The sequence below is a fragment of the Xiphophorus hellerii genome, chromosome 20 (genome assembly GCF_003331165.1).
Source record: "Xiphophorus hellerii strain 12219 chromosome 20, Xiphophorus_hellerii-4.1, whole genome shotgun sequence".
NCBI lineage: Eukaryota > Metazoa > Chordata > Actinopteri > Cyprinodontiformes > Poeciliidae > Xiphophorus > Xiphophorus hellerii.
The window spans coordinates 13,488,788-13,499,004 of NC_045691.1; the positions used below are offsets into that span (position 1 = coordinate 13,488,788).

The 10,217-nt window shown below is 35.6% G+C and overlaps 1 protein-coding gene across 2 annotated transcripts; it reads left to right on the plus strand.

Annotated features, from left to right (window-relative positions):
• The first annotated feature begins 5,421 nt into the window (after positions 1 to 5,421).
• On the plus strand, positions 5,422 to 7,747 carry mrps16 (mitochondrial ribosomal protein S16). 2 transcript variants are annotated; one of them, XM_032550564.1, is made up of 4 exons: positions 5,422 to 5,597; positions 5,788 to 5,811; positions 6,378 to 6,644; positions 7,400 to 7,747. In XM_032550564.1, the coding sequence occupies exons 2-4, from the start codon at positions 5,799 to 5,801 to the stop codon at positions 7,507 to 7,509; spliced, it is 390 nt and encodes a 129-aa protein (XP_032406455.1). In that variant the 5' UTR covers positions 5,422 to 5,597; positions 5,788 to 5,798; the 3' UTR covers positions 7,510 to 7,747. The 2 variants fall into 2 exon arrangements, with proteins under 2 accessions (XP_032406455.1, XP_032406456.1); XM_032550565.1 differs by having other exon boundaries at positions 5,431 to 5,573.
• Positions 7,748 to 10,217: the final 2,470 nt, after the last annotated feature.

The window sequence follows — 10,217 nt, forward strand, 5'->3', positions numbered from 1 at the left end:
TGTACATTTTAAAGATTTAATACATGTACAGTATGTACTCTGTACTGTCTCTGTACTGTTCTTTGTGTAATACTTTGTGCTTGAGGTAAGGTATATTTTCTTTCAGATTAATGCTACTGTACATGGTCCCTGTTCAACTAACTAAAAGATGAACAAACAAACTCCACCACTGTCTGCTGCGCTCCTTGATCTTCACAATTATTCACTAATGTTCTCTATCAAATCTCTGAGGCCTTTAGAGAGAAAATACCTGAGATTTAATTACCGTATTTCCGCACTATAAGGCGCACCTAAAAACCTTCAATTTTCTCAAAAGCCGAGAGTGCGCCTTATATATGGACCAATATTGAGCCACAACAGGTCTCGCAACTACGGTAAGCAGCCGCCGACTTCATTTTCCCCCGTAGAAGAAGAAGCGCGCGGTGCACGCTGGGATTTGTGTACAGACCCCTGTAGCAGTGCCTCAGACCCAAGAAAACACAGAGAGCTTCGACGGGTGCAGTAGATTTGTATTTACTTCTTTCGAAACCAAGTTTGTTGAATAGCACTGCATAGACCGTGCTCCAAATACACCGTGAAAACAAAAAGAAAAGAAAATACATTTGCTTAAGTGCCTTTGTTTGACACAAAACATGAATACATCACATAAAAACGCTAACTTCACAAACTAATGCAGTTCTAAACATGTACCTCGCTCCGCTGTCCAAGGGCTGCAAAGTTTATGGCGGTATAGTCCGTGTAGTGCTGCTTTTAGCCGGTTCTGAAGAATAGTGCGCTACAGTCCAGAGTCATAAAGATGAAGAATATCCTCCTCTTCCTCTTCTCCATGGGATATTTCAGCCCAAAGTTCTGACTGACAGGAAACTAGCAACACTTCCTCTTATTTTTCGCTTTAAATGAAGGTACTAACTCAAAGTGAACCAAACTACAGCGCCCCTAGTGGGTACTATGGGTAACAACCTACAAACAGCACAAATAATGGAATGGACATTTACAACCCCAAAATGGCTCCTATTAAGAGACACGCTTATGACGCAGAGTTTAAGCTCAAGGCGATCAGTCACGCAGTAGAAGACGGGAATAAAGCAGCAGCCAGAGAATTTAACACGAACGAATCAATGGTGCGGAAGTGGATATATATTGTGATTGCACTAACGTTTGATTTACCGTAACAGTATCAGACTGTTTTTTACGTGTTTATTGAATCGAGGAACAGTTTCCCTCCACTATATGTTATACCTTGCTGTTGTTAACAGATAAACTGTGTCACGAAAATACCACGTCACTTACTTTACCTCTGGAAAATAATAAAACAGCTGTTTATTCATTGTGGGAATGAACGGAGTTTTCAGAACGCTGGTTTGTAATCTATTAATAAAGTTTGACTGACCTACAGTATCTGACTATTTTGTTGACATTCCCTTTAGCGCAGTTCCATCTAATGGATGCATAACGTAACCCCAGCCTCTACTGTAGTGTCTATTCTATGCGCCTTATAATGCGGTGCGCCTTATATATGAAAAAAGTTTTAAAATAGGCCATTCATTGAAGGTGCGCCTTATAGTGCGGAAAATACGGTACCAACATGACTATTTAGTAATTACATAACTTTGGAAGGCAGTGGGCTGCTCTGCCTTTTATTTATGGAATCTGAATACAAATGCACAATTATCCACCACTTTGTATTAACTTCTTATGCAGTGTTATTAACCACCTAGAGATATTTGTGACAAAATGTAAATGCATATAGTTGGTATTATCGCTCATACAAGGTGAAAATCATGAAACTATAGATATGTATATTAATCTGGTCTCATCTGACAAAAGCATCTCCTTTATAATGTTTGCTTGAATGAAAATTTTAATGGGCTTCTTCTTTCCACTTTTCACCAAAGGCCAGAACTGTGGAGTGTGTAACTCGACGTTATCCTGCAAATGTCCGTCCTGCAGATGGATAAGGCAGATTTGAAAAATTTAAATAGAAACAATTTATTAAGTGATTAATAACCTTCTTGAATAGGAACAGAAAAAGCTTTCTAAACTTCTGTTTTAAAACTTAAGATCACATTTTGTATAACATAATGTACAGAAATTGATGTGAAAATGCTCTAATGCAAGGGAAATATAATTTTTCTGGCTGATAACAGAAACCATTGTATCTAAAATTGTATTTATTTACTACAAAATATTTTAGAAATTACTTTGAGGCCTGGCTAAATTTCTGCAGCTTTAATGACTAAAACCAAGAATGACTATTTTTGAATTTACATGTGAAACATTATGATAAATCTGACTTTTGTGTCTTTTATTCAATTTTCTCGTTGGGTTTCATACTTCTGTTGATAAATAATAGAGAAGAATTGGCTTCGAGTTCAGAACCGTGCAGAACATCATTAATTTATTTGTCGAGTGTCGATGATACAGTGGCATGAACTGGACTTTGGTGTTTCACGATCCTTTGGGTTTTGGGTCTATTTGTTTATTTTTTGTGTTTATGTTTTGATCATTTCCTCGTTAATTTACGATACAATATATAAATCTTGCCATATTTAGCTCTGTGTTTATTACTGTCACATTAGTTATTACATTTGCTTTTAGTTTCTTAATTTATTCTTGCATTTTGTTCCATTTGAATTTATTTTTCTTAGATTAAAGTCAAGGATGGACATCCGTGTACAACCTTGTTTGTACAACTTTTTGTACAAACAAGATTTTGTACCAATCCAGCAAAGGAATAATGAAAAACCAGGAGCTTAAATACTGGAAACTGACAAAGGAACGAGAAATTGACAAAGTAATGATTAATACACAAACCTCAATCCTTTATGGTACAAAGTCACTAAATAACCTCACTTTGGTATCTTTACTCTTTATGCGTTCTGTATTTTTGAAAAATGTTGGCTGTATAAAATTGATGTTCTCTTTATACAATGTATCATAGCCCAGTGCATCAGTGTCTGTATCTCTTTCCTGTTCCTTGAAATCACAACTGCTCAAAGCAGATCCAGACATTGGTTCTGCTGGAGTTTTCTTCCTGTTAAACACAAATCAGTCGCCCTGTTCTTCCACAACCTTTTGGGACTTCAGTAAAGCAAAAAGTGGAATCTCCTGACTGACTTGGATTGACAACTTTTTTTCTTCTTTTTTTGCAAGCGCCATTGTACCACCTTGTTAATCAGACTGAGTTGTTTATACACTGATAACATTAAATTGAGCAATTGGATTAGATAAAGTAATTTGAAAGCCCTGTAAAAATGTCTTTTGTTGAGAAATGGTGACATGTAAATAAAATAATAAAAGAAGAAGTGGGTTACATCATGCATATGGTTGTGTGATTTCATCTCAATATAAATCTGTCTGTTCTGTGAATTGAGCATTGGTGTTAAACTTCTTTTCATTTTGGGTCAAATCAAGATCAAGAATGTCCTCAGATGTCATCACATTGTGGCAGAATGTGATGATAAAGCTACCTACAAACAAAATGTCAAAATATTAATAAATGGCTTTTCTGCATTTGAAATGAAATATTCACATTGATCTAATCTGCTACTATAGAGACAAAACTGCTGTCATTTGGTTGATATATTTTTTAAGCACACAACTCTCATCTTGAAGGTTCTATTTCCAGCTTAGATGACTACAAAAAAAAAAAATCTTGCCAGCCGGATTTGGCTGGAAATTATTGGTGAACAAACAGCATCAAAAGGCCCAAGTAGGCCAGCCGACTGGTTAAGGATGAATTCGCTCTGAGGAGATCTTACTGACTCACGTGGAGGAGAGATGAAGAGGACAAATGTGAAGGTACAGTTTGAGGAATAATGGCGCTGCAAAACAACAGCGTGCAGTGTGACTACGAAGCGAGTATGTCAGGTTTTCCATGGGCGAAACCATCGACCCACTAACTCATCAGCCACCAGGAAAATGTCCGGTAGGAGAATGCCAGTCCAACCCTGCTCAAGAACCAGGGTTGGAAAACATTGATTTAGACCTCTAGTTCAGTTCTAAAAGGATGTAAAAAGTCATCTTTTCATTTCCTACTCATCTTATATTTAATAAATTCCCCAGCATCTTCTAATCTTCTTGAACAACTTGAACAAATGATGTTTCATGCAGTTTCATCCTCATTCACTCCTAATTTCAACAGCTCAAAGTTAAATTTACCTTCTTGTTTGTCTTCATCAAATAAGTACATTAAAAGCACGAAGCCGCATTGTTCCTTTTGTCTGCTTGAAATGATTCAGAACTCATTTCTGGCCTCGTGCACAAAGAGTCACTCTGGGACATGAGGATATTTTCAGAATTACAGACAAGGGCCCATCTCTTTTGTGTGACCTCTCCTCACAGAAAACCATGTGTTTGTCACACACACTGGAAAACAAGCTTTACACAACAGGAGTGTGAAATCACCATGTTCCAAGACTGGGAGTGGTGGCGGGGTGGTTGGGCTCTCAGCGGACTAAAAGAAAAAAAAAATATCTGGTGCTCTTGGACAACATGAGGCACAAACAAAGGCTCCCGAATTAATGAGTAGACTCAGGTAACTTTGTTCTCATCTCTCCAGGAGTTGGCATTTCAAACTCAATTACTGTTCAACTACAGACACGACAAACTCTTATGTAACAATGAAATGACGTGATTTAATTAGAATACAGTTGTTCCTTAGACGCTAATGTTATTAGATATATAATTTAAACTAAACAATAATTATTCTTAAACTGAAAAAACCTTAATATCTCTAAATAAAGTTAAAACAGCAACAGTAACATTATTGGTCATTTTGACATTAATATGTACATCACATTATTTGTGATAGGATATAGCTAAAAGCTATTGAGTTCATATATGTATTTGATCTTCTACCTATATGTATATGCTTTTTACAGATTGTAGAAGTTTGTCATCAGTAACTTTGAGGACACTGCATTACAAATAAAACACATACAAATTAAGTTTGTCTTCTACAAAATTAGCAAAAACTACGTATCCAGATTTTACAATAGCCCAAAGCTTACAAAATTATGTTTGTAACAAATAACTTTCAATTTATCTATTCCTGGGGAAATCATCAAATGTTTGGCCCATATAGTAATGTGAAAATTTGAATAGTATTGTAGTAGGTTTTTGTTATTATAAAAAAATATTTCCTATTTTTTTAATTCTTGTTTCAACTGTTAGAATTTCCACTTCCAAAATTCATCATTCTCCTTCTTTTAAAGTATATATTTATTCCGTTTTTTTTCTTTAACTAAAATTTGAAGAAAAAAAAAAAAAGAAAATTCTCATGAATATCACAGAGAAACGTGAAGTTTAGAAAAATGAGCAGCGACGTTACAAAATCTTGAATTTCTACATCTATCTACAAAGTTGACGCTTTCAGTGGTCAACGGTCCCATGGCGCCATCTGGCGTCCAGAATAGGGAACAACGACGCTGCTGCGTAACATCCGGCTTAAACATGGCTGCGCCCTGACGAATGTCACACTCTCTTGTGAGAAAGAAAACATTTTGGTAATATTTGCAGGTCGATCAAGAGTGGAGCGAAACATCGAAAGGAGAAAGCTGTGACTATCATCTGTGCGTCATTCTCCGCCCTGAGAGGTTTTTCTCATTTCTTTATCTTACACTTAAAAATAGCTTAGCATCGACTGGACCGTAGTTTTGCTATTTACAATGCAATGACATTTGCACAGTTTTCTTTCAGCTTAAGCCGAGTTTAGTGGAGGAAACTACAAGCTAATATAGTAATCTCAACATTTATGTCAGTTTAAGCGTGTCTTATTTTCTGCAGGGTGATTCATCATGGTGCATTTATGTGAGTATAAAATTTAATTTCCTTTTTTGATATAGAAGACAGTTACGAAGGTACTCTGCAAAAAATATAAACCACCGAAAACATAGTCTTTATTTTGACCTTTGCTGGTTTTTCGTCAGGTACCTGTCATCATATTTACATAATTTTAGATCAAACGAGTACTACATTTCAACCTTACAGCTTTAATCAGTAAGTTGGTAATCTCCTTATCAAATAAATTCCTAAAATAACTCTGGGAATTCATCATTAATATAAGAAACTAACATTCAGTAAGACAGAAAAAGCAGTTTTTCATCATCTTGTTGGAAGATATTTGCCATCAGAAGTTGTAGCTGTTGGCAAAAAAGAAAAAAAAAAATATGTGCATTATTAAATTTACACTGATCCAAATACATTTTCAACAAAAAATTATTTTAAATAGAATGTAAACTATAATTTGTTTGTATGAAAGTTAATTTTTATCAACGGAAGTTTGCCATATCTTACTCATGCAATGAGTTAATTTAAGAAGAAGAAGAAGCATGTTTTCCTCTGATGGTCCTTTTTGTCCTGATGTCCTCATGCAGCGTCCCTCCTTTTGAAGAACTACCACGCCGGCTACGTCGTCATCCGGCTCGCCCTCGCAGGCCACAAACAAGCCAACCGACCCTTTTATCGCATCGTGGCGGCTTACAACAAGAGGTCAAGGGATGGTAAATACATCGAGCAGCTGGGCAGCTTCGACCCGCTCCCTAACATCTACAATGAGAAGCTTGTTAGTTTCAACTTCGACCGGATCAAGTACTGGATCGGCTGCGGTGCTCACACGTCCAAACCGGTGGCCAAACTTCTAGGTGTGTGCTCATTTTCTTTGACACGAATTGTAGCCTGTGACAAGATTACACAATTTTGTTGTTGGGCAATTCAGTTAATTCATGAGGAATTGTTTAATCAAGGAGGTCCTTACAGTAACGTTTCATCAGCACCTGCACCTTAGAAACTGCTTTGAAGTTCTTTACTTTATTTTCTTCTGTTTCTTCTGTTTTTTTTTTAAATTTCTTTTCATATTTACCTCTCAAATATTTATGTGCATTCAACATTACCTGAAGCACCTTGATAATGTACTTTGATTCAAAGGTTTGTTGAAGAAACAAAGTTCCTGAAACTATCAGTGGATAAAACTAAGTACTGTATTTTCATGACTATAAATCATACTTTTCATACTTTGGCTGGTTACGCAACTTATAAGTGTTTTTTATTCCTCCTCATGACAAATTTTTTGACATGTTAAATGTTAATTCATATTGACGGACATGAACCATGGATTAGAGTTTTTTGGCGTTACTGCCAAATACAAATGTACTCCATACTTTAGTGATTTTTATGTGTAAAATAAAAATAAAGTAAAGCAATGTATAATTTCCCTTTCACTACTTTGAGGTTGGTCTAATTTATGAAACACCCCTAAAATACTTTGTGGTTTTATCTGGAACACGAGTAAATCCATAGAAAGTTTAGTAGCCTTAATATTTTTGCAAGGCACTGTGAATGAGCCAGGCTGTATCTGCTTCTGAACTTTAAAAACAACTTTTCTTTCTTACATCCACAGGGTTGTCTGGGTTTTTCCCCCTCCATCCCATGACGGTAACGGAGGCAGAGCGTCGAAGAGCTCAGGCGAAGCTGGCAGAAACGGAGGAGGAGAAACAGGCTGACGTGTGATCGGATCAAAGGGAAGCTGCTGTTTGAAAGAAAACTTATAAAAACACGTTTTTCCTCTTTCTTGGTGGACTGCTCAAAGCAACTGATCTAATGTCTTGAAGAACAAACTTCTTCAAAAATGTGAACAACTCATAATGTTGGGGGAAAAAATCAACAGCTTTGAGTTGATCGTAGATTGACAAAGGCTGTATCTTTTGGTTATTTTTTTTATTATTAAAAAAATGTGTCATAACTGCAAGGCTATGCATGTTTTTATTAAAAACTTTTTGCCCCTTTTGAAATTCACTCAAAATCCCTTTGTCTCATATTATGTCTTTTGGTTTATACATTGGAGCCATGTCAAAGAAGTAAAGTTGCAAGGAGTTTGTGTAAGAATCACTAAATATTTTTAAGAATAAAAACTCCTCCCTTCACTATTTTTCTGAGAGTTGAGACAACATTAAACTAGATTGAGATCACGGACAGAAGTGGCTGCTGAAGTCAGTTTACAGTCACAGTAAAATGTTGATTCACCTGCTATGAACTTTAAATGTTTACATAAAAGGTTTAACTTAAATTGCTTCTGGCAAAGACTAAATAAATGAGTAGAAGGTAAATTTTGCCTTCTACTGAGCAGAAACCTAATTCATTACAATGTATTTATTTAAAAATTAAGAACAAAGCCAAAACTTGGAAACGTAAAGAAAATTGAACTCTGCATGCTTTTATAGCTTGTAGAGCTAATTCAAATAAGTACAGTTTTAACTGGGTGTTTTCTTTTTTAGTTCATTGGTATTCTCTGAATAAAGTAATATCTCATTATTGCAATGCTGAAGATTTTAGCTTATAAAGTGAAAGAGTAGAGTGAAGAAGTAGGGCCTCCATATAGTTATCTATATGTATGTGAGCAGGGATAAGACATTAAACAATGTTGCATTAAAAAAATAAACCAATAACTTTCCTAAAGGACCTCTAGAGAAAAACAAAATCAGTTTCTGGTTATACAAAGAAACATCTGGAGCGAACAGTAGAGTAAGACCTAAATGCCAGTGAGGTTGTGCTTGTGTCTTGCTTTAGGTGAGCCTTGCTTTCATCCTTTTCTTTCATAAGAAGTTAGTTATAGGAAAAGCTAAAATTAGGGAAAAAAAACAGGTTTAGAGAAGTTGTGGACATTCAATAATTTGAGTCTTACATTCTTCAATGGTGGTAAAATGTGTCTTGGTTTATAATTCATACATTTATGAGGAGGTTTTTAAAGGTTGCCTTTAGTTAAACCTTATAAACCCTCCTTGAAACTTACTGTTCAACCAACTAAAATTAACCCAACATTTACCAGGAACCAGTTCGTCATAAGAGAAGAAGCTACTGATAAACTGGCATAACTGGGAGTCAATGGCCGACTGTCAGGTTTAGGAATCTCAGTATATTAATAATTTCATGACTTCCTTTAGAACATGTGTGACAAAAGTCCCTTTGAGTCTCCATAATTAAGTTACAGCTTTAATAGTTTTGAAATAATGGTCATTGTTGAACGTTATTACAATAATGACACAGCTTAGAGAGAAAGAGAGACTTTCTGCTGCGACATTTTAGCAATGATTTCCTAAACAGCAAACAGAGTGTGGATGACTTTACAAAACCTCTTCAGACTTCAGTCAAAAGACCGTCTTCACCTTGTCACAGCTTGTTTCTTTTTGTTGCTATTGATATAATTTGTTACACTGACTGTGATCATGTCCAATAAGCTATTTATGGATCAGATGCTGATATGCAACTGTAATATGTTTAGTAAAATATTATTTCAATAAAAGTCATAAAACCTTTCCACTTGTTTCTGTATTGAAATTAAAGAACAAAACAATTGTAAAAATAAATAAATTAAATCTATATATTTGAGAGAAAGAAAATGTATGCATCATAAGGTAAATCTTTGTTTCAATATTTAAAATCTTATTTTATTTTCTACATGTTTTGGTTATCATTTTTACACAAATTCAGCATCAAAGTTTCAAACCAACACTAGCTGTTTCCAAGAACAGCTATGCAATAACATCCAAGTTAGCAGAAATCGACACTGCACAGATTACAGACATAATCTACAAAGATGAAGATACAAATACTGGCTGCTGTGGTCTTAACCTGTTTACACAATCATTTTTTTAAATTTTATTTCAATCCCACCTAGATAAAAATCTCTTTTGCAAGAGAATCCTGGCCAAGACAGGCAGCAGCACACAGAGGTTACAGAACGTTACAAATAATTTGTTTCTTTTTATCTACGGAGTCCCTCAGAGGCCAAAATCCAAATTGAGGTTCCTCTCCATTTAGTGACTCGTACTTACAGATTTATGGGAATGTTGCTCTCACACCTTGCAGAGCGCAACATGGACAGCAGATAATTGATAGTACCCAACAAAGTAACCAGAAATCCTGATCTTTTCAGAAAATAGCAATACAGTTGGCAGAGCAAACATCACCTCTGGCTCTGTGTCAGTTGGCCTCTTTTCCTATTTGTAAACCCATTCTGTACTAATATAGCCATATCATCCCATCCTCCTTTCGTTTTGTACCCATTTCCATCTGCTACATGACATTAATTTTGGTGTAGTCAAGTATTTTCATAAATGGTGGAGTTAAATGGCTGTAAAATACTCAAACCATTGAATTAGAAAGTTTGGATCCCACGCTTTTTCTATTTGGTTCTGATCCGTGTTGCTGACATGATAGAT